The 25666-nt window shown below is 35.8% G+C and overlaps 2 protein-coding genes across 9 annotated transcripts in view; both read left to right on the top strand.

The window, feature by feature from the left end:
* The window catches only part of MTHFD2L (methylenetetrahydrofolate dehydrogenase (NADP+ dependent) 2 like), a 119242-nt gene extending 107660 nt beyond the window's left edge, over nucleotides 1–11582 (top strand). For both annotated transcript variants that reach the window (XM_025386424.1, XM_025386425.1), the window contains one exon: nucleotides 10207–11582. In XM_025386424.1, the coding sequence (XP_025242209.1) occupies nucleotides 10207–10319 (113 nt within the window). In that variant the 3' untranslated portion in view covers nucleotides 10320–11582. The remainder of the gene's footprint in view (nucleotides 1–10206) is intronic.
* Nucleotides 11583–16963: 5381 nt separating this feature from the next.
* On the top strand, nucleotides 16964–25256 carry EPGN (epithelial mitogen). 7 transcript variants are annotated; one of them, XR_003119544.1, is made up of 6 exons: nucleotides 16964–17070; nucleotides 17582–17671; nucleotides 20634–20754; nucleotides 21471–21497; nucleotides 22591–22788; nucleotides 23043–25256. XR_003119544.1 is itself a non-coding variant. In XM_025386433.1 (5 exons), the coding sequence occupies exons 1-5, from the start codon at nucleotides 17028–17030 to the stop codon at nucleotides 23098–23100; spliced, it is 312 nt and encodes a 103-aa protein (XP_025242218.1). In that variant the 5' UTR covers nucleotides 16964–17027; the 3' UTR covers nucleotides 23101–25256. The 7 variants fall into 7 exon arrangements, 6 of the variants coding, with proteins under 6 accessions (XP_025242218.1, XP_025242217.1, XP_025242215.1 ...); XM_025386433.1 differs by lacking the exon at nucleotides 22591–22788 and having other exon boundaries at nucleotides 17582–17644; XM_025386432.1 differs by lacking the exon at nucleotides 22591–22788.
* Nucleotides 25257–25666: the final 410 nt, after the last annotated feature.

Below are 25666 nucleotides of genomic sequence, written 5' to 3'. Positions count from 1 at the left end.
GAGGTAACTTGTTCCAATCATTTAGAAAAGTTGATGAACACTGTAAAAGTCCCTCTGGGAGATTGTTATTAACACTGTGATCATAGAATCCACACAGATCATTTCACGAAACAGGTAGAACCACTGATGGTCACTATGAGATTCCTATCATCAGTAAGCCAGCTGCCTCCATTGTGGCTTACAACATGGACACAATATTTACTGTGAAGTCTAGGGCTTTGAAATCAAGTCAACTTCTAGAGACCTCTATTTAGTAGAATGTCTTTGACATTGGATCATCTACCTTTGTAGAGAAGAGTTAAAGTTGAGACACAAAAAATACTTTCATAGGAACAAGAGAGGTGACTAATACCTCTGCAAGTTTTTCTTCTTTGCTTGAACTGTGATGAGTTGTTTTTTTGTTGTTGTTTGTTTGTTTGTTTGTTTTTAATAGCTGTTTCTCAGTGATCCATATTAAGACCAAATACCTACGGAAGGGAGATTTTTATCTTCTCCTATCTTGGGTTGATTATGGCAGACTATAGAAATTAAGGCCCTGCCAAGAGATTTGGAAGATACTCCAGAAAGCTTTATCTAGTTTACAGATTTGCTACTCTGATACGAATGTTCAGTGACTTGAGGAAAAAGGGATTGGGGGTAGAGGAAAGGATTGGAGAGGATGACAAGAGTGTATGATGATCTTGTATTTTTAAAGACATCATGAAAGGGAGATATTTTTAGTAATTTTCCCAGCTCTCAATAGAACTACCAGAAATATCAAGGCAGTATTGTTACTCCTGCCTACTAAAATAGAATCTGACAATGACCGCTGACAGCTTCCATGGTGAGAAAGAAGGTTTCACTGATATGTCATAGCTAGAGTTCACAGAAAGCAATTTCAAACTCTCTCCAGGTGACTGACTTGCTATTTGGTTCCACTAATTGTCTTCTAAGTGGTATGAGTGGTATTTTTTTTCTAAGTGGTGTGAGTGGTATGTTTTTTCTTTTTTATGGTTTTTTTGAATAGGTTTTTAAATTATTATACTTTAAGCTCTGGGGTACATGTGCAGAAAGTGCAGGTTTGTTACATAGATATACACGCGCCATGGTGGCTGGATGCACCCATCAACCTGTTGTCTACATTAAGTATTTCTCCAAATGCTATCCCTCCTCTTGCCCTCCACCTGCCAACAGGCCCCAGTATGTGATATTCCCCTCCCTGTGTCCATGTGTTCTCATTGTTCAACTCCCACTTATGAGTGAGAACATGCAGTGTTTAGTTTTCTGTTCCTGTGTTAGTTTGCTGAGAATGATGGTATACATCTATAACATATATTACCAGATATATATTTAACTTAATATAAAGGAAAATAAAACTTAGCCACCCTACAAATACAAGTTGTAAAGTAAATAGTTGAGAGAAGTCCTTGTAGGTACAGCTTACCAAGGTAATGAAGTCAACACAATTTGTACAGAAATATAGATCAGTCTCATACATTTCTACCACATTAGGGCAATAATCCTCTCTATTTCATTACTGACCACAGGATGCCATGATAATGAACATCTCAATATATTTAAAAAACTTGTAGAAGCCTAAAGATTCAGCAACCAGATGAATGTAGGAAGAAATATAGTAAATTCCCTCTGGAGCACTTGATTCCTGGTTACCTTCGAAGTTTAGTGGCAAACTACTGACTTGTTAAGGAGCCCTTTGCTTTCTGGTTCACCATGCTTTTAAGTGTCATTTTTCTATCAACCATATGAGAAAGTGGAGTGTTTTCTGTATTATCTCCTGAGTCATACTATTTCTCCCGTCGTATGTCATTCAGGTTTTTCTGGTTGTTATTCCTGTACTTCATTTTCCTGAAGCTTGTCTCCCCTTCATTAGAGTGGATGTTTGAGAGGCTACGCTTAAGTGGCTTGCATTTAGAAGCATGGGAAAATTCTTCAAGCATTTAATTTAGACAATTACATATGTATACCAGGAAGATGAAATTCACATGAGAGAAGCAAGAAATTTTTGTTCTGCTGCCTTGCCACAGATAAAGAATCATCCATCTTCTTTTTGGGGGAGGGGGTTGATTTTAAAAAATAATTATAGCATTGTGGAGAACTGACATGGGCCATAGAGTACTTCTTTAAAAGAGACAGTGGATCAGACAAAATAGAAAGACAAATAAAACAATACTATAGGAACATGAGACACCAGTTCTTCTTTCTCCACTCCAAAAATAAATTTATAGAGCACAAATGTATTCTTTAACTTTGCCAGAATATACAATTTCAAAAATATACTAGCAAAATTAATTCTGCTTAGATACATCTGGAAATGCCATTATTTGGGATCTTTGGAGTATATATAATCTACTGAAGTAGAAATTTACTATTTGCCAAGGAATTAGAGAGTATTCCAACAAAGTATCTTAAATAAGAATCTGAATTGTTCGGTTCTTGACCCTGGGAACCTGAGAACATAAAGTTTCCAAATGAAGCAATGACAGAACACACCAGCTGGAAACACCCTGTCGTCAAGGATGGATTGATGGTGCCAAAAGATTCATGACCACATACTTTCTATTTTATTCTTACTTAAGATTTTTTAAAGGGCATTTTAGTGTCCTTTATGTTGCTTTTAGTATCCTTCATGAGTAAATTTTATGCACCCTGTCATCTATGCCACCCTTGGATTTTTTTGGAGGCGTTCATAAAAACTGGATGATTAGTTTCTTCCATTATCTCTATCATCACCTCAAATTTTAAATATGAAAGAGCCTCTGCCCTGTACCTATTGTTCTTATACTGACGTTGAAAAATGGTTGTCTTCAAGTAAGAATAATGTAAATGATGTCAAGCCAAGTCTTAGTTCTTCCTTTTAGAAATCTGAAGCCAATAACGTAGAGGGGGAAGTCATCAGCCACATAGGGGAGAAGAGAGAACACAGAAGATTAGACATGCATGCCAGGCTGAAAGAGGATTTCTTGAGTAATGATTTAGTGGCATGCAATAGCCTGAAAATTTATGAAAATGCAAGATGAATTTCTCCTTTACTACTTTCTTCTAAAATTATTTAGTAGTATACATTTTTCTCACAAGTTTTTCATATTACAAAAGATCACTCCTAAATATGTAAATAGCCAAGTTTATTCATGAAAGACTCTTTAAAAAGCTTATTCACCCTGAACACAGTAACTACAGCTACCATCACCCAACCTAAGTTTCTTGACCCCATGTGCCCATGACCACCTCCCCAGGCTTCTCTCTCTCTTCTCGCTGTTTTCATCATGTGCTTTGGTCGTAATGAACTCATTTTACCTCCTCCATTATATTAGATTTATTGTCAAATCCAGCCCACCTTTGCTTTTACTCTTCCCTCTGTCTGCATTGCTTTCTCTCTCCCTTTCTTCCCTGCTCAGGTGTCCATTAATCTTGCAGCTTTTCTGCAACTTTACAATATTTCTCTGATCCCCATATCTGATTTATATTTTCTCTTTGAGGTACTCCTACAAAAGCCTGAATTTATTCCCACCTTAGAATCTCAATTTATTTTGTAATTTTTGTGTTTATCTCCTTTCCTTTCACCCCAGATATTAAACTCACTTCATTAGAGAAATGTGCAAACACAGAACAGTTTCTTCATTTAATTTTATGCTACCTCAAAATATGTTTTTCCAAATGTTAAAAATACTTTAACCATTGCTCTTAAGTTAATATGCAAAATGCTTGATATTTTCTATGAGTCTCTACATAACCAGACACTGCCTATCTCTTCCATGTCATCTCCTGCAACTCTGCTTTACTCCTACATCTCAGCCATACTGGCCTTCTTACAGTGTTTCCGAGAATTCGGGCTGCTTTCTACCTGAGGGAAGCTTCTTGCCACCTTTATCACATTGTCTCCCCTACACAGAACACTGTCTATTCTACACCTCTCTCTTCCCATGGAAAAACTTGGCATGGATATGCCACATGAATACACAGTGCTGTTCAGACCCAGATCCTCTTGACACCTTCACAGTGCAGCACACATTTCATGTGTAGCACACATCACTGCCGTAGCTCAATTATTATTTAGGCAATTGCCTTTTTAATGTCCATCTTCCCAACTAAGCTAAAAGCTCCACGAGGTAGTAACTATGTCTGTCTTGCTCAAGGAATATTTGTTATGAATCTATCTGGTCTAGTTTGTGGCATGTGTGGGAACAGTGACTAATTGAATATAGGGCTAGAAAATGATACAAAATAAAGATGGTGGGCCAGAATATAAAAGACCTTGATTGCCATAACAAAGAATATATATTTACAATAGCAAAGACTTGGAATCAACCCAAATGTCCATCAGTGACAGATTGGATTAAGAAAATGTGGCACATATACACCATGGAATACTATGCAGCCATAAAAAAGGATGAGTTTGCGTCCTTTGTAGGGACATGGATGCAGCTGGAAACCATCATTCTTAGCAAACTATCACAAGAACAGAAAACCAAACACCACATGTTCTCACTCATAGGTGGGAACTGAACAATGAGATCACTTGGACTCAGGAAGGGGAACATCACACACCGGGGCCTATCATGGGGAGGGGGGAGGGGGGAGGGATTGCATTGGGAGTTATACCTGATGTAAATGACGAGTTGATGGGTGCAGCAGACCAACATGGCACAAGTATACATATGTAACAAACCTGCACGTTATGCACATGTACCCTACAACTTAAAGTATAATAATAATAAATAAATTTAAAAAAAAAAGAATATATATTTTATCCTAGAGACAGTGAAGATCCATCAAATGTTTATAAGCTAAGATAATCAAATTTGTGTTTTAAAGAATAACTCTGGGAGCAAATTATATGGCTAACATGGTGGACTGGGAGCCAAGAGGCTACTATAGTAGATTATAAAAAATGGCCACACATTTATGTTGTCCCCATGTGTACATCCCCTTTGCAGGGTGACTTGGCCACTGCTTTTACTCCAAGTCTTTGAATTTCAACTTGATCATGTGCCTTGCTTTGGTCGATGGCACATTAACAACTCTTATGTAAGCAGAAGTGTGAAAACCATTTGCACATTGGGGTTTGACTGGTACTTGCCTGGGAACCTGAGGCCATCATGTAAAGTAGCCATACTACAGCAGGGAATTCCAACCAGATTTAAAATTTTCTCCATCCCGTTTATATGTATAACATTCCCTTCCCACCATTAGAAATATCTCTCACTTCAAACATTAATTCTTAGTGGTGCACAGTGACAATGTGCAATATTGGGGTAGGAGGAGGCATATGCAGTATGACTTAATCTCACAAGAGATTCCAATATGCTCTATGAATGCAAATTGAAAATCACTTAAGTCTCACTGATATATGAATGAACAGTTAACTTAGCCTGGGGAGTTAACAGGCTCCACAAAGAAAGTGACATTTACCCTGGATCTGAGAAGGAAGAATAAATATTCATCAACTGGAGAAGTGAAAGAAGGGCATGTTAGACAAAGAGAATAGTATGTACAAAGGCAAATCTTTTTAAATCTCTTTTATTTCTCTACAACTGAACACATACCCTAACGTTCTTAATCTTGCTGACAAAGCTACAGCACTTTCAAGGAAATCTATGGAATTACTTTACAGAGTCTAAAGTTTGCAGAGATATCATCCAAATAAATTATTATGATAATTATTTATATTTATTATAAGAATAATAAAACATTCTTATTTTCAGGAACTTACTTTAAACATTTCCATGTCATTTTCATCTGAGTCTCATTCTCCAGAGCAAGTTTAATGTGGACAACAGGATTTGGTGATTGTTTATTTGTCTCAATTGTCAAATAGTTTCAGTAGGTCTAAAATCACGTTGATTTTATGAAATTGAATCTAAGCCTGGTTTTACCATATGTGTTCATTAATCTCATATGAAAGGGCTAATATCAATCAAGATCTCGTACCTGATTCCCATATATACTGAACTTCTGGAATTCCCTTAAACAGACACACATATGCCCTCACATCTACACCCACAGTAAATTAAGTCGCTGAAGGAAATTAGTGTCCTATAATGCTTCTATATTTTTATTTAATGGAGCAGGTAGAACACCTTTTCCCTACACATAATAGGATTAATATTTAAAAGCATCATCTTCAACTAAGTGCAAACCTTTGTCTGCCCTCAGGGAAAGACTAGCCAATGAGAGGTTATTCTGGTGATGTAATGCTGGTTACCTTGCTCTCTTTCAGACATGATTGGGGAAAATGCTTTTCAGAGCATCAAATGTGAATAAAATGTAATTCTTTCTCACATGACTAATTTTAGCACATAAGCCACCTTCAGTATTTCATAAATGTGTTGCTTAGGATCGCCCTGAGATATTATGCAAAATCATTAGAGTAGAGAATTTTTGTTAAGCATCGACATCTGTATCCACTGGCACTTGCCAATAACGCCCCACATTTCTTGAGAGATCACTTACTTCTGTATCCTGATCCTTACGTAAATAGACAAAGAATATATTAACACTAGCCAGCAGCAGGTAAGCTTATTATTTCTTTCTCAGATACAGATACTCATGAAAGTCAAATCAAAAGGAACAGAAACCTAATATGTGTTTTCTAAAGTCAAATTAATCACTCTGTCTCTCATGAGCATGTACAGGGTTTAATCTTCATATCCATATACTTTATTTCAAAAACGAAAACAAAAAAGATTAAAGCAAGTATTTGAATAACAAGGTGTGTTTACAATGATATTATAATCTTCTGCCTCGTGAATAATTTTCAGGTCTCTATTGATGCTACTAAATGTTTGTTAATGTTCAGAGAAGCCCTAGCCCAGGTCAGGTGAAGACCTATTACGCCTTACATAGTCTAATTCTGTGAAAACTGATAGGCAGGACATGGTGAATGTGTGTTGGTTTCCACCAGCAAAGTATGCAAAAATGTAGACACTGAGCTAAAAAAATTTCAGGCAGATATTATTTCATGCAGTATCTCATTCACATTCCCTCCTCCTCTACTCAAACCTCACTTTTTGAGCAAAAGAATGCAGTAGTAAGCATGTTGTCTGACAAACGTAATTGGGAGGAGGAAGATAATGATGCCTGAGCAGACCAGTGGTTTATCTGATCTGACACCAGGAATAAAGTGACTCCAACTGCTAAGCCAGCTGTGTAATTTAAAGTGTAATATGTAGTTCAGAGATGATGAGTTATGGGAACTCATAGTCAAAATGTTGAAAAATTAATATATTAGAACCTTTTCCTCTTCATTTCTTTTTTCCAGAATATCCTGCTAACACTTTGAGAAAACTAAGTTAATTTCTGGCACTTGAGCCATTCTTTGGACTTTTCTACTTGTTCAGATCATGATAATACAGTTGCACTGGAATGGGGTGAAAGTATGGAATTATAGAGTATTTCAAACCTGGCTGTGAATAATGTCTCTACCATATAGGAGAGTGATAAGTCACTGTAACTTCACTGAGCCACAGTTTCCTCATCTATTAAAAGGAAATAATTAAATATTAATTATTAAAACAATGTATATAATTCTTGGCAAGTAATTAATAGGTAGTCAATTGATAGTAGCTATGTTTTTTACTATTTTTTCATAGACAAATAATATCAAAGCCACTTTACCTTTCAACGTTAGAAACCAAACTATATAAAAATAATTTGATACCCACAATAGATTTTCTGATATAACAAATTGTATGCCACTTTTAAATTTTGAAATAAATCAGTTTGTTTTCCATTGAAGATTCAATTTGCACTTGATTTTTACTTTCCCATGTTATTTAGCAGAATTTTATTTTTATATATGAATATTTCAGTTAGTGCTTTACAAATATATGACTTTATGTTCTATTAGTATAAATTGTAGTAGTAGTATAAATAGTAGTAGTACGGGGAGGAGGGGGGGGGAGGGGGAGGAGGAGGAGGGAGAGGCGGGGAGGAGGAGAAGTAGGAGGGGGAGGAGGAGGATAAATGTTTCTTCTAAAGACCTGCCAAGTTTTAAAGGCATTGCTTCTCCAATGCTTGAGAAAAGGTCCTGGAAGGCATTTCTCAGGCCATTAAGTCAGCTTATTGAAAAGTAGAAAATGCAGTTTATCACCCTAAAGCAAAAGGAGTAGCTCGAGTTTTTCAGTAAATTAGCTTAAACTAAATTGATATCGTTTACATCCAGTCAAAAGCACATTTCTGCAAATTGGTTTTAGATTTTAAGTAAGGGCAATTTAAGTTCACTTTCTCAAAATCTGCTGAGTGCCTAAGCTGTGCACCTTCTAAGAATTAAAAACAACCACCACAGTGACTTGGCTTCTGCCTTCTAGATGCTGGTGTCTAGTTAAGGGAACAGACAGTGCACAGTGTATTAAGTTCCATAATGGAGGTAGGTATAAAATTATTGGAAATATAGATGGTGGGACTTTCGATTCAACACTGGAGGAATGAGTTTTTCAGGAAAATTATAGACAGGTGACATTTCATTGGCTTTCAAGAAATAATGAGTTTCTTGTTTGGATAAGATGGAATAATGATCCGAGTAGAAGGAACAGTTAGAGCAAAGGAAGAAAGGACTAAAAATTCATAGCTATTTGTTGAATGACGATTGACCCATTCTAATGTTTCTACAGAATAGAATGCATTAGATGTAAATGTGGCAATGGAAAGGTTGTGCTTTCTGTATAGAGAGGCTGTCTGGAAAACTGAAATATTACCTTCCAAATCACAGTATTCTTATCTTTTCTTTCTAACATGCCATCAGAAAATTCATAACACATGTTAACTATATATATTTGTGACATATTTAAGCTTACTGGACCTTTCTTCAAGTAAAGCAATATTATTCCTTTGCTTCTCCTCTAATTTAAAAAATTATTCCAATGTACTGTTCACTTCAAATAAAGTAAAGGTAAATTCCACAAATCATCTTTCAAAAGGATGACATAAGTTGTGCAAAAATAATACTGAAGATACAGACAACATCTATTGATTTTGATTCATGCAGTAGCCTATATGAGCTAATTGTAAAAGGCAATACATCTAAATAGCATGTGGTTAATAATGTCAGATTATACATTAAAGAAATACTGTCTATGCTAACTTTTTACTAAAAGTTATTTAAAAAAACTTCATTGCTCTTATTTCACACACACACAGTAAACCACCATACCATCAAGTAAATGAATGCAGTAAGTCATTCACCTTTCATACTGTGGGTGTGAAAACATTCTTAAATATAACTTGCTGAAAGTTATCTGCCATTTTCTTTAAGTATACAGATTCTCCATGACTTATGATGGGATTACATCCCGGTAATCCTAAGTTGAAAATATCATTAGGTCAGAAATGCATTTAATACACCAAACATCATACCTTAGTCTAGGCTACCATAAACATGCTCAGAACACTTACATTAACCTATATTTGGACAAATAATCTCATAATGCAGTACATTGTAGAGTATTGGTTGATCATGGTTGATCATTGGTTGATCTCATGGCTGACTGGGAGCTTTGGCTTATTCCCACTACTCAGCATCTTTAGAAGTATTGTATCACATATCACTACCTGGGAGAAAGGGCAAAATTCAAAATTTGAAGTATAATTCCCACTGAATCTGTATAGCTTTTGCACAGTTGAAAAATCAAAAAATTTTAAGTGAAACCATTGCAAGCTGGGGACCATCTGTATTCACTGAATAAGTTTCCATACCTCTGAAGGGGAGTATGTATGTGTTCATAATTCAAGTATATTTAATGATACTTACTAGACTTGAATTGAAATGTATTATCCACATATACATTGTGATATTGTTTTAACAGGAATAATTCTACTTAATAAATGGTATGTGCTGAACTTTCTATATTCTGTGTCCCTTTTGTGACCAGTATCATGTATTTTAGAATTAGTTAACTAGAATTACAGGTAACTGGGTCAATTATGGGTTTCGTTATATAAAACAAACTGAGCTGCATGGAGCTTGAACCTACAGTGTTGGTCCATTGTGGTCTTTCTGTCCACCTTAGATACCATCCACAGAATTATCCGTCTAAGTGAGCGTGCTGTTTGTGTGTGTGTGTTTGTCTGTTTATTACAGCCTACTTGATTCTAAAAATTATTTGTATATATAACGAAGAAAGAAGCACTATATTCAGCATGTTTAAAAATATTAAAATCTCAGATAATTTTAAAATAAAGAATATTCTGTTTGTTTTTTTTCCTCATCAGCTGTTAAGAAGAAAGCTGGCTTTATCACTCCAGTTCCAGGAGGTGTGGGACCCATGACAGTGGCAATGCTTCTGAAGAACACCCTTCTGGCAGCTAAACAAATCATTTACTAGATCACATGAAAGGATGAAGCAAACTGAAGTCATGCTATTTGTTTATTTGACAAAGGGTAAAACCTTTATATTTTACTACAAAGCTATTTATTTCTACATGGTATTTATTTTTTCATGGGTGAAATCATTGTGAATCAAATGATTCACATAATTTTATGCATTTCCTGCTAATTTATTTTGAGTTTTAAGAAAACAACCAAAACAATTCCAATGAAAATTTTAGTAGCAATTGTTTATTTTGAGGATATTTGTTCTTAACATTAAAACAATAAAGGGCTCATAATAAATAAATATATTTTTGACACAATTAAATATTACATATATGTTTTCAACAAATGTCCTGTCAGCCAAATGGGTACCCATATAAAATGTAATTTAGGTTTTGCTATTTGCATGCTCACATTTTCAGTATATTTTATGATCTATGTCATATGCTGAAAAAGAGCTTGTTTACTGCAAGAAAAATGGAATATTGAAAATGAAATCTTGATCTCAACTGTCCCCCAAATGCATCCTATAAGTCCATCCTAATGAGAAATGATGTTCTATTTAAGGAAAGGAAAATATTCCAGGAAGGCAAAAATGCAATGCTATTTGGAAGGGTAATGATTTTATCACATTGTGAGTGACTACTAAGAGTAATGATTATATCACATTGTGAATGACTACTTGCCACAGTGAAAATACATGAAGAATGTCTTAGGCTTAAATGTTGTTTCTTTCTTCTTCTAAAAAATATTTGGATAGTACCTTCACTGAGAAATAATGGAAAAATCAAAAAATAAGTAAACAGACAAAACTAAAGTTGTATTTTCCCACAAATATTGTATGAATTAGGTCATATTAAAGAACAGCAGCTGTTAACGTTTGTTCACAAATTCAGAAATCTAATAGGAAAACATGATACTTTCAATGTGCCAAAGCTAAACCTTAGTATACAACTAAAAATCTCCTGCCTTCTTGCCTACATGTCTTCCCTCTTCTGTTACAGCATTTGTTCCTCAAAGTAGACACAACGTTTCTAACACAATTTAAATTAGGAAATATATATGAATGTCATTGAAGTCTATTTTGAGACTGCTAAAGCTGTTTAATTGATACTGTGTTTTCATGCCCAAATCCCAGTATGTTTATGTACCAATAATGACTCTTACCCAGCGCATGTCTTTATCAGTGTGTACTCATGACTATTTGTGTGAAAATAGACTAGATGTTTATAATTAATACCATTGCAACTCTATAATAAAAGCAATTTGAAGAAAAGCTATATTCTTTTTTTCTTAAGATAGATATAAATTTCTTACCCATTTCCTTACTACATCCTGGAGAAATGTACAAGTTTCTAAAATGTGAAAGAAAAGGTTATATAGCATATTCCACAGTCAATTCAGACCAATTGTTGTCTGATAACCCTGACAGAAGTTTAAATTTAAAGCTTCCAAGCAAACATTCAGAAAGGGCCTCTTTATTTTTTAAGGGTTCCTAACTCCCAAAACAAAGTGACTAAAATACATGTATGTGGAAAATGTGAAGACTGTAATTTTGAGCTCTACCCCAGCAGAGGTGCGGGAATAGTTCCTTTGGAATAACATTCAGAATTTAGACTTCCTGTAAACTAATTAAGATGCTGTAGAAGAAAAATTACTCTGACACTTGTTTAAAACGGTCAAGAAGATGTGAAGACCATTGCAGTGGATGAAAGAGACCAAACTAATTCTGAATACAACATGGACAGCTAGGGATTTATAGCCAATGAGCAGAGCTAGGGGATTGGTGGATGGAAAATTACTAAGAGGAACTTTAGATATTCAGGGCAGGGGGATTCTCACTAAACTGGCTTGTCAGGATGCTTGGTAACAGCAGGCCAAATTCTTAGATATCAAGGGAAGGGGATCAGAAACTGATAAAATAGCAAGGGTGAGGGACTCTCTATAAACTGACTTAGCAGGATTCTTTGCTAAAACTGGGCTCGATGGGTCTAGATCAAGACCTGATCAGGGAGAGAGCTCAGAGGAACCTAAGGTTCGGTGACAGAGTCAACATATTACAGAGGTAAAGTCAATTTATTGGAACCATAACTTCATAGTTATTTGATGTCCTTAAAAGATAGACATCGGCCTTGTGGAGGAGCGTAGAGATTGTTTTCTTCTCCTACCACATCTGTATCTGTAAAGTATCTGTAAAGAGCACCCTAAAGAACATAATAAAGTTACAGAAATTATTATGAGCTTAGCATATATGTATGAAAGCAAGAGTTGCAATTAGACAAAAATGAAAGGTTTGTTTTGGAGAGTGGTACAGCTGGATAAGTATGCAAAAATAAATTAGAGGAGTGGATAAATCAGAATTTGGCAGTATTCAGCAAGTTACGAGAATTGTAGTTAGAGATCAGAAATTGTTATCATTGACTAACATGAGAAAATTGTGAAAGGGAGCTGACTTTGGAGTAGTGATAATATGTTCAGTTTAAAATATGTTAAGTTTGAGGTGATGACATAATACATAGATAAGAATTCTGAAGTAATATCAGTCTAGGAAGAGGATAAGAATAGGACTCATCAGCATATACTGTCACACTAAATTCCTGGCCTTGGTAACCATTATACACACTCTGTGTCTTTCTACACTTACTCAGTAGTAACAACTATCCTTAACTGAGCACTTAGCATGTGCTAAATACTTTCCTCTTTTGTTCTTTTTTTTTTTTTTTTGACAGGGTCTCACTCTGTTTCCCAGGCTAGAGTACAGTGGTGTGATCACTGCTCACTGCAGCCTCCACCTCTGAGGCTCAAGCAATCCTCCCACCTCAACCTCTGGAGTAGCTGGGACCGCAGGAGAGTGCCACCATGCCCAGCTAAGTTTTTAATTTTTTGTAGAGAGGGGTCTCACTGTATTGCCTAAACTGGTCTCAAACTCCTGGGATCAAGCGATTCTTCTGACTTGGCCTCCCAAAGTACCTTTTTTTTTTTTTTTTTGTCTTTGCTCATTATTGACAATCTCCACTTAATAGATGAGAAAATTATTGACCCTCCTGATTATTAAAAAGCCTCAGCCAAGGCCAAATAGATAGAAAAGGTGGAATTTGAATTCACAACAAAATCTGTTGGGATGATGTGAGTCAGAAGCCACTCCTTTTACTACTCCACTCTACCTTCCCTCAGATCCCACCCCCAACCCCAAGTCCTTTCTCTTATCACTGGGTGTCTAAATCCTACTTGTTATTTAAGATTCACTTCAAATGAAACTTGTCCATGAAAAATGTCATCCCTTACTTCTCAGAGCCCTTTATGCACACATTCATGGCAGTTGTCACTCTCTACCCAGTACTGCAGTTATGTATGTACTTTCCCTAGATCCCTTTAGTTCCTTGAAGTCAAAATCTATGCATGATTTATCTATTTGTCTTACAAATATCATCTCACCCAGCCCAGTGCCATGGATGTAGTAGTCATTCAATATTTTGTGAATGAATGCAACTGAATCCATGAAAGTGACAGAATAAACCTAGAGAGAGAATCAATGAACTGATCACCATTCTCTGCCAATGACCAGCAATAAATTTTGGTTGAGTTAGTGAAACAGCAAGGAAAAAAAGATAGAAAGGGGAGGGAAGAACAAACTTTCAGATATTCTCTCTTCTAAAATAAACTTCTAGAAGAAGAAAGATAAGTACATTTAGAAACCCGAAAACATGGCATGAAGGAAAAGTAATAGTGGAGCTCTTGGCCTCTCGTTTCCTTCTCCTTTCTCACCCTAACCTACTTTAATGCATATTAAGAATGAATAAAGATATCAGAAAAACCACCTTACAGTATCCATCTCCCACATTCTTTAGGATTTGGAGGAAGGACTTTTGGGTGAGAGGTTTGAAGACGTGAAGGGAGTGGACTTTCCTGTAAAGACTGTAAGTGGGAGCCATGAGTACGGACCCCAGAGGAAAGGCAACATGTTTGATGACTTAGAGTTACTTTCTAGTATACACCATAAACTAAAGCAGAAGATGGGTTTCTATATTAAGTGGCCCCGTTTATCAGAGAGACTGCAGTTCCATCTCTCAGCCCAGATGTCAGTGAAAATCACAGTTTATTAAATATTTAGTTTTTTTCTAATAAAGGTAATTTATTTAAAGCTTGATTTTAGGAGATAATTAAGGGAATTCTTTTGAGATCACTTCAACAACTCCAAGAGAACACAGTTAGGGATGGAAACAGCATATGATTTAGAATGTGAAAATATAGTATTCAAGTCCTTTAGTTTGTTTGTTTGTTTTGTTTTGTTTTGTTTTGTTTGAGACAGGGCCTGTAGCACAGGCTGGGGTGACATGATATAATCATGGCTCATTGCAGCCTTGACCTCCCAGGCTCAAGTGATCCTCCTACTGAGCCTCTCAAGTAACTCAGACTACCATGCCCAGCTAATTTATTTTTTGTAGAGTCAAGGTCTTGCTCTGTTGCCCAGGCTGGTCTCAAACTCCTGGGCTCAAGCAATCTTCCTCCCTCAGCCTCTGAAAGTGCTGAGATTACAAGTATGAGCCACTGCACCTGGCCAAGATTGAAGTCCTGACTAGAAATGTCCTTTGGCAAGTCACTTAATCCTTTTGAGACTCAATTTGTCATTTGTCATGTGAGAATAGAAATAATGCCTGTTATTTATTTCCTTATTCTCTGAAGACAGATTCATTAAGTATTTACTAGATGTTAGGCACTGGATTTGTATGGGCCAGGGTTACTGAAGAAAGAATTGAGATGTGTAGGGAAACTTGTAAAGTGCAAAGGACTGCACCAGCTACAGTTAAGAGTTTTTACAAAGATAATCTTTGTACTTTGATGTCTCAGTCTTAGAAATAAAGTATTTAATCCCAGCACTTTGGGAGACCAAGGTGGGTGGATCACAAGGTCAGGAGATCGAGACCATCCTGGCTAACACGGTGAAACCCTGTCTCTACTAAAAATACAAAAAATTATCAGGGCATGGTGGTGGGTGCCTGTAGTCCCAGCTACTCAGGAGGCTGAAGCGGGAGAATGGCGTGAACTTGGCAGGCGGAGCTAGCAGTGAGCCGAGATCGCGCCACTGCACTCCAGACCGGGCAACAGAGTGAGACTCCATCTCAAAAGAAAACAAATAAATAAATAAAAATAAAAAAGAAAGGAAAAAAAGAACTAAAGTTTTTAATATGAGTCCTAACATCTCCCTCCAGAAACTACAAAAAGAATTGTGATGCTTTATTTAATCTTTTGTAATGATTTCTTCTTAAATACTCAGCAATTGTGCAAAGAAGATTGTTCGATTTATAATTCAAATGTTATTTGCCTGGGAAATATATTATCCAGAAATTGACTTAGTAATCAACAAGTTTCAAAAAACCTACAAAAGTAGAAATGCAAAATGTAGACACATTTAAAGTGAGTCAAGTACTATTATATTATTTTAACTTTAAAATGATGACTCCTGTGGTAAGTGATTGCCCAAGTTATAATGAGTTCAACAAGCTTGTTCTTGTGTGATTTCTAACACCACATTTATATTCGAATAGTGAATGGGCTCCTTTCTGGTAAATCTAATTTGCTGGGTGGAGATGATGCAAAAGATAACCTATCTTGACTTGAATACGTTTTTAGGGTTTTGAGGTTTCAAATTTCAAGAAAATACAAGCAATTGAAATTCCAGGCAGAAAGACTCAATGCCTCAGGAAGATATATTTATAAATTATTTATAGTAATTTGGGGCAAGTGAAAATTTCTGTAGTTGTAAAATATAGTAGCTGTAATGACATATTTTGGCCTTTAAAGTGCCACTTTAAAAATTACAACTAGATGAACATTGAGAAATAATTTGAATGTCGTATTAACTTAGAATCTTTCTATTCATTGGATGTATCCAAACTAAATGTCATCTTAATTTTCTCTTAATGGAGAATTTTAATATTATTATTATTGCTATTATCATTATGTTGGTACTTTACTGGTTCTCTGTAGCTTAATCATTGGGATGCAGATTTAAGCATTGTTGTTTCTGGAACATGGTAGCCCATTTCATTTACTCAGAAAAATGTTAAATAGCAGGATGACAGAAAGGTGAATGTTATACTATTACAAATAATTTTATTTACAGCACTTATCATAGTAAAACTAAGAAACAAATACTAAAATGGAATATGAAATGTCCGTGTTTTCACATATTTAACTGTTCTCTGCAGCTAAATTAACAAGTTATCTTGATTTGAAATAGAACTCATAGTCTGTAACGAAAGGTGGTATAACCAACTACAGTTTCAGGGATATTTCTTTTAGAAACAGGTTATGCTGCTTCCTAATTTGCAGTTATGTTTGTTGAACTCCCGTATAGGTTTCTAGCATTGTTGGAGCTGGTATAGTTCTCTTCACACCAATGGGAGCCTTTCCTGAAATCACATTTTGTTCTTGTTGTTTTAAGTACTTTTACATACATGATTATGCCCACAGGTAACAGGAAACCAGTGTTTCAAAAGAAAAGTTGATTGCATTGCTAGATAATACAGGTATCCTAAACAAGTGCGTGAGCGCCCAGAGGCTTTCTGCTGCTGCCAGAAGTACATATTTTTTTGATTGGTAAGAACTGCCAGATGACGCTTCATGAAATATAAATGCCACAAAGACTCAGAGCTCAATAAAAACCTTCCACTCGTCAGTCTAGAAGGATAAGAGAAGGAAAGTTAAGCAGCTACAGGAAATGGCTTTGGAAGTTCCAATATCAGTCTATCTTTTATTCAACGGTAGGTAATTTCCTTTTGTTTTGTTAACTTTGTATCAGTGTAAAATGTGAATAGAATTTATTTTCTCTGCATTAGAGAGAAGTTGGTTTCTAATAGTTGTTCTTTATGGCAAAGATCAGAGTAATGAATCTGTGGCTTAATTTAGTTTCTTATGTCCTGTATGTTTCTTTCCTAATATATTTTGACACCTTTTTTGGGACCTCCAGAATGTTTGCTTTATACAATTGAAGAGTGATTGATACATTTAGTTATTATACTATAGTGTTCTTATTTTTGGATTAATATGTAAATGTATCAATGGTCTTAAAAATTGGGTTTTTATTTGCTCTAAGCCTAATATAGTCAATGGAATGGATGAGAAACTCTAAGGATTTTGCCCTAGTCACATTATGGATTTCAACTGAAATAAAAAAAATAGAATAGGAATAAACAGAATAAGAATACTTTCCATCTGTTGCTTGTACATAGAAGGAGGCTCTCTGTTAAAGATGCTTTTGCCCCCTTAATACAGCAATGACAGCACTGACTGAAGAGGCAGCCGTGACTGTAACACCTCCAATCACAGCCCAGCAAGGTAACTGGACAGTTAACAAAACAGAAGGTATTTTCTTCCCATTTTCATATTTCACAAGACTTTTCTGAAACTTGGGAGAGAAATTTGGAGTGTGATAAAAGCAACATTGGCCATTTTTAATACATATTTTATTATTAGATAATCAACTCTTTTAGCAGGATGCTATTAAATTGAAGTGACAGATAAATGTGCCAGCAAATAATTGCCCTTTTAAAAGGAGGAAGTGAAGCAAATGAGACAAAAGCTGTCTTCAGTTACTGTCTTGAATGTGAAACAGGCCACATTTTCTGCTTCATTTCTGCTTGGTTCCCAATAACCCCTGTGTGTTCAGAGACAGTTTGTCCCCATTTTGGCATTCTTGATGAGCAACATTATATTTTGATCTGTGATTATAAGCTTTGCTGCCAAAGACATTATGGCTACAAGATGAAAAGCACTTTCCCTCATCTTTGGAATGATCTTTTTTTCTTGTTTGCTTTGGAGTTTTTGTTGTTATTTTAGCATATGCTCTATTTCCTAACCACTTGTACCCAATTTTTGTTATTGATGGTGATGATATATTTTCTTTCATATTTAATTATTATCATGGTGGCTTCTGGATGCTCTTGAGCATCAGCGTTCTTTCTCAAATCTGTTTAAACTCTTAGAGGTGAAACTTGGAAAGCTTGCTGCTTACCAAGACCTGTGACTGAGTGGTTATGATTCTTTCGCAAATTGCATCCTGATTGTTATGTGAAGGCTGGCAATGTGATTTAGGACAGAGGAAACAATATCTTGTACTCAGAGTCAGGCAAATAAAGGAAGATTGTCATATGTCAGTGTTCTTCATTTCCTCAATAATTTAAAATTTTAAATGACTGTCTCAAAATATTTTACCCATTTGATTTTTTGAATATCTATTGATTTGCAAAACGAGATCAATGTGGGTTTTAGAACAACTTTTAGCCAACTATTTGTCTTCTAAGCCTTTGAACAAAGAGGAAACAGCTTATTAGAATATAATATACTGGCCTGGCGCAGTGGCTCATGTCTGTAATCCCAGCACTTTGGGAGGCTGAGGCGGGCAGATCACCTGAGGTCAGGGGTTTGAGACCAGCCTGGCCAACATGGTGAAACCCCGTCTCTACTAAAAATACAAAAATTAGCTGGGCATGGTGGCACATGCCTGTAATCCCAGCTACTCAGGAGGCTGATGAAGGAGAATTGCTTGAACCTGGGAGGGGGAGGCTGCAGTGAGCTGAGATGGGGCCATTGCACTCCAGCCTGGGTGACAGAGCCAGAGTCCGTCTGAAAAAAAAATAAAAAAATAAAAAAATAAAAAAGAGTATAATATACTGCAGAAAATTAAAGAAGCATAGTTTTCTCTCAGTGACTGACTTCGTAATAGCGTGCTCAGTACTATATTTTTGTTCTTCCTTAATGGTGAACAGCAAATAAAATTTTTTGAGTTACAAGTAATAATAACATTAAAAAGGAATCCAATACAGTCATCCTTCATAATTGGTTCAACATTGGTTCCAAGACCTCTTCTTCCTGCCCAGAGGGTACCTAAATCCACAGATGCTCAAATCCCTTATATAAAATAGCAAAATATTTGCATATCACCTATAGACACACACCCATGTACTTTAAATCATCCCTTGATTAGTTTTGCCGAAAACATTGTAAACACTATATAAATAGTTGTTATACTGCATTGTTTAGGGAATAATGACAAGAAAAGAAGTCTGTACATGTTATGTACAGATGCTTTTTTTTTCAAATATTTTCCATATGAGTTTGGTTGAATTCACAGATGTGGATCCTATGAATATGGAGGTACAACTGTATATCATTTCTGTATTTTTCCTTTACTTTCTTGATGGAGAACTTTAATTTTTCCTTTTGCTTTTTATCTAACTTAAAAATATCAATCTAGTATCTTAGAAAAATTTTTATAAAGTTATGATCATTCTCCTCATTCTTAGGGGAAAGATGAGTCTCTCTGGTATAACTTTTCTTCAGAAATGGCTTAATTCTCACATTTTTCTGCAAAATCTAGTTTCAGGCTTAGTTAATCGGACTGGTTTAGTCTTGAAATAGAAAGCACCCAGCACAGTTTATAATGGAAAATTCTCATTGCCTGAGAATTAATTATTAAAATGATAAATTGTATTCATCCTATTCAACAAAATGAATGTGAATTAGAAGGTAATGTGTGTTCTCACCAAAATAAAGTAAAACAGCATAGTATCTTGTCTGTAATCTTCGAATGCCTCTTAAAACTGTTTTTTCCCTAAAAACAAGTAAGATTCGCCTAATCTTAGCAAGGCAAATATGGTGTACCTTTATCATAATGATGAGGAAATATGTTTATTTCTAAAAATGACAAGTAAACTGCCATTGATTCTGCTTGAGAAAAATTTAAGAATCAAAAAGTATACCCCAAAGGACTCAATTATGCAATTTTGCCCAAGGGTCATTCCCACTGCATAAACACCAACAATGGCATAGGTATGTCTTTTGTACATCAGAGAATCAGGAATAAGAATCTTGTTTATTATCTCACAAGTGTAAATTCAAATCTTCCCAAGTGCTGACTTCTCAGGTGTAAAGGAAGAAAATGGAAATATTATGTGAGACCTTCTATATTAATTAGTACTCAGGCACAAGTCTGGGAAGCATTGCTCATAATAACCTGCTAAGACTAGAACCAATGCTGCCACCTTTTGACGAATTTGTTGCCTTTTCTGTCTTACCACGCTGCTTTAAAAAATGAAACAATCATCAATCCACCTCCATCCCCTAATTAATTAATAATATGTCATATGTCTAGATGATATTAACCCAGCCCTTGTGAATACAACCTGCTAAGAGAATCAATAGTTTAAAGGACACAGCACCACCCCCAAATATCCTTAAAATTAAAAATTTATTTACATTTGTATTAAAATTTTACCATAAAAGTAAGACACATTTCATTTGCTAATATTGTATCTCCTTTTCCTAGCTGACAACGTAGAAGGACCCATAGCCTTGAAGTTCTCACACCTTTGCCTGGAAGATCATAACAGTTACTGCATCAATGGTGCTTGTGCATTCCACCATGAACTAGAGAAAGCCATCTGCAGGTAAACGCAAAGAACTTTCCAAGTCCTAGAGACAGGAGATTATTTTATGCCTCTGTTGTTTCATATAGTACATTTCCACACTTTTCTCTCTTTAGTTTAAAAGGGTGCATAATCTGAACATGACTTGACAGGCCTCTACATATTTGAGTATCTAAGGAGTCTTTTGTCTAAACTATTTAATCCTCATTAATTAAAAACATGGTTGCCAGATTAGCAGCATCTCTTGAACCTGGTGCTTTTTAGAAATGCAGGATCTATGCTCTACCCCAGAACTACTGAATCAGAATCTGCATTTTTAACAACATGCAAAGGTGATTTTAAGTTTTGGAGTTGTTTTCAGGATGAAATGAAGGAAACTAAGGCAAAAACATTACAGGAATAAGAAGTTCTAGAGCAACTAAGATACTATTTTTATGATCATGATTTGCTCAGTATTCTCCTATGGAAGAATAGACTAATGATTTTGTTAGAGTAAATTATGCAAGCATACTACCTTTTCCCTCTACTAATGAAGGGAAAATATGGGGCCTTCATGATTATTGGAAAATTCACAGCTGCTTCATTGCCCTTAACAGATTGGCTTTCATTTGGTATTTGCCTCTTCAAATTAAATTCCTTATTTCCATTTATTTTTTTAAATTTATTGAAACAGGTTATTTATTTGTATTTCTACCACCATAGGTTTTAAAATTAAACTTTTTTTCTTTTTCTTAAAGGTGTTTTACTGGTTATACTGGAGAAAGGTGTGAGCACTTGACTTTAACTTCATATGCTGTGGATTCTTATGAAAAATACATTGCAATTGGGATTGGTGTTGGATTACTATTAAGTGGTTTTCTTGTTATTTTTTACTGCTATATAAGAAAAAGGTATGAAAAAGACAAAATATGAAGTCACTTCATATGCATTCGTTTGACAAATATTTATTCAGCCTCTATAATGTGCCAGGAATTGACATGTAAATTTTTTTTTAATTAAAAAAGAGCTGTAAATCTGGCAAAAAGTTTCTATGTAATATTTTTCATGCCTTTTCTCATAAACCCAGATGAGTGGTAAAAATTTGCTTCAGTTGTAATAGGAGAGTTTAAAAGTAGTCTCCCTTCATCCTATCTCTGTCTGCCCACATTAAAATTATAAATGACGAGGACAGCAGGCCCCAAGAAAGTAGGGACTAAGTATATCTTGTTCAAAATTGTGTATTCAGTGCCTTACACTATGCCTAGCACACAACACACTCTGAGTAAATATTTGTTGAGTGAAATAAAATTAAGAAACAAGTAAAAACTGAATAAAAATGTGTGACAAACACTGGCCATTTCTTCCCAGACATCAACTGGGTGTATCTTCAGAAGATACTGTCTTTTGCTAAAAACCTAAGAAGATAATCTACAAATAATTGTAATTATTTACATATTCATTCTTAATTCTTGTTTTTTTCCACATGAGTAATTTTTCCTTAAATCCATGTAACTAGGATAAAGTCAAGAAATAAAGTGAGATACCCTAACAAAAAAATACAAATACATCATTTCCCTTGCTGTACTCTAAAAAGTTGTCATTTCTGAATGACCAAAACTGCCTGTTCAAAATTAGAAAAGTTTATTTTGCTTAACAAATACATCTTAGAGAGAATCAAATCTATATTATATCAGTTGTAGATTTGCCTAACAGACCAAGAAATGTAATAATAAGGAGGAGGAGGAGGAGGAGAAGGAGGTAAGACTTTTCCATGTTACTAAGGTGGCTCTCTGAGGTCAGATTTCCTAGGAGCAGAGCCTTCAGATGGAAATTGCTGTGCATATGATTGGTTGAGGGAGTACTCTACCTTTATTTTAGGTGAAACCCATAATAAAGTAAGGAAAGCAGATGGAGCACAAGAAGAAGCTAAGCAAAGATGTGGCTTTAACTGAAGTGTAGCCCCAGTCTGATTCCACAGGGAGATCTAGAATGTGAATAGCAGTGTAGACTTCTCGCAAGGAGAAGAGGCATCTGGATTTCAGTATCCCATATTATTCAATCATGGACTCATGTGGGGTAAGGAACAGGGGCTTGTAATCTCCCAGCAATCTCCTGCCAGGGCACTCAGTTGGCCATGTGCAGACCCTGGGAGAAGACTGCTGCCAATGAGCCTGTTAATGCCCACAGCTGCTGAGGGATGGGTTGACCAATGGGTAAAGGCGATCTGGGAGGGACACCAAGAGCAACTGCTGCAGGGTGCATTTATGTAAGCTTCAATGACCTATATGAACCACAGTCAAATTCATATGGAAACCAATGCTCTGTTTCAGGTGTCTAAAATTGAAATCACCTTACAATGTCTGTTCTGGAGAAAGACGACCGCTGTGAGGCCTTTGTGAAGAATTTTCATCAAGGCATCTGTAGAGATCAGTGAGCTCAAAATTAAAGTTTTCACATGAAACAACAAAACTTGTCAAGCTGACTAGACTCGAAAATAACGAAAGTTGGGATCACAATGAAATAAGAAGATAAACTTCAGCGTTGGCCTTTAGACTTTGCCATCCTTAAGGAGTGATGGAAGCCAAGTGAACAAGCTGCGGTGACAGAAGTCAAGTTCATTGTTTCACTCTGGGTTTTTTGTTGTTGTGTGGTTATTATTCTCACTACAGAAAGACTGAGTTTCATGTCCCTGGCTGTGTCAGATGTGAATTTTCATGGGAATAATAATCAACTTTGCAGCAAGCCAAAGCAATGCCTTGCTTGGGTTCTTCATGTTCTTACTACCCAGCATTTTTTACCACCTAGATGGACCTAATTCTATTTGCTCAATGAACCTTATCCCAAACTTGTTTTCATGGTGTCTAAAAGAATGTGATATCAGCTTTTAGAATGAAATCAGTGTTAAGGTACCTCCAGTGAACCAAACATGTGTCTTAAATCTAAGCCACTGAAAACAGAATGGAAATTCCAAGGCAAATACAAATCATACGCAGCTTGTAACAACATACAGCCTTTATATGTAAAATATGGAATAAACTAGAGTTTCTGAAGACTGAAGCTATCTGGATATCAAGTCTGGAGTAGGCAAAGCATTTCCATTTCCACATGGATGATAAAACTTTGTGTTGGACTCACTGGTCCCTAATGCTTTTGTTCATCACTTCCTCCAGTTATCAGTGGAATTACCCGGTGACCATTCATTTGGACCGAGATCCTAGAACTCTCCTACTGAATAAAAGTCTACAATTGGCCCTAAAATAGAAACTGAAAACAGGATATAGAATTATTTCACCAGACCACAGCATGTGGAAACTTTCTTTATCATTTTTGGACACTTGTTAACAGATTTGCACATAAGAGGGAGAGGGAAAAAAAATGGAATAACAGTCAAAATAATAAGAATCAGTATCCAGGCCAAGCGCAGTGGTTCACGCCTGTAATCCCAGCACTTTCGAAGGCCGAGGCGGATGGATCACCTGAGGTCAAGAGTTTGAGACCAGCCTGGCCAACATGGTAAAACCCCGTCTCTACTAAAAATACAAAAATTAGCTGGGTGTAGTGGCGCATGCCTGTAATCCCAGCTACTCTGGAGGCTAACAAGAGAATCGCTTGAACCTGGGAGGCAGAGGTTGTAGTAAGCCGAGATGGCCACCCTGCGCTCCAACCTGGGCGACAAGAACGAAACTCCATCTGAAAAAAAAAAAAATCAGTATCCTTCCTCTTAGTTATATTTCTGCCACTTAATTCAAACAGTCATATGCAGGTTGCTTAATTTATTTGGGCTTTGGTTTCATTTTCTACAAGGCCCTGGTAGCTCTAAAACTTGACAGTGGAATAAGGAAATGTTTTTCCAAATGTGCATTGCCGGTGAGATCCTCAACATCAGCATATCGAGATGGACCTCAACCCCACCTCTAACCCTGAAACACACCACTCGATATTATCTAAGGTGTATATTTTAGTGTTTAGTTTGTGAAATAATTTATTTTTGAAGGAAATATAAAATATTAAAGACTAATAATATCTATCATTTTTTAAGATTCAATCTAAAACAATGGACTCTTTTTTTTTCCATTTGTGATGTAGATAAGCAAGACAATTTTGATCATGAGTGGTGAAAAGAGGATCAAACTTGACTATTCTTGCAATGACAGTCCAGCAACAAGCCTTTCATTTACATTAAATTATAACTTTTCATTCATTCCTAAACCAAACTTAAAATTCTGCTTCCCTTTGTGTAGAAGGTATTTAACTTGTTTTGTTTTTCCTTCAGAAGGAATTTAATGCAAATGAACTGCAGTCAGCACTTTCTGAATGTTTTCACACAGTATGCAAAGCTTACATCATACCAAGGAGTGGAGAATTGAAGTTTCCTCCCAATGACTCCAGTGACAGACCACACCTAGAAAGCGATTCTCTTCCTGAGTATTTCAAAAAGATGTAAAATAGCTGGGGAGAGTATGGGGAGAAATAATACAGGATTGCCTTTAAATAATTAAGAACTGCCTCCTGATAAAAGGAGAAAGAAATTAATGCTGGAGTCTGGAGGGGTGATAACTTTAAAGATTATAAATATTTGTTGTCTATAAATACTTATAAATTACAAACACAATATAATTAAAATTAGAACATCAGGAAGATAATTAAAATCCTCAGGTTGCAAAACCAAAATGTTAACCAAAACAAATACAGAGATTCAACTTTTTTCATCTATAGAATAGCACTTATTAACAACATAAAATCTACCCTGTGAGATTGTATAGAAACTCAGAGTGTGGCTTATGATAACCATCTGTTTATGATATTTCATATAAAACAATCTTGTGATCCTGTAGTTCCTAGCATTAATTTTGTAGGAAGGCATTTCTGACATTCCTATGGAGCTAGAGCCACATCTGGCAATATTTAAGTACCTAAGCAGAACTTAAGTGGGAAAATGCATAAGTATAAGATA

Source organism: Theropithecus gelada, chromosome 5, assembly GCF_003255815.1.
Source record: "Theropithecus gelada isolate Dixy chromosome 5, Tgel_1.0, whole genome shotgun sequence".
In the NCBI taxonomy this organism is placed as follows: domain Eukaryota; kingdom Metazoa; phylum Chordata; class Mammalia; order Primates; family Cercopithecidae; genus Theropithecus; species Theropithecus gelada.
The sequence above is the reverse complement of the archived record's forward strand: the minus strand, read 5'-3'. Positions and strand labels throughout refer to the sequence as shown.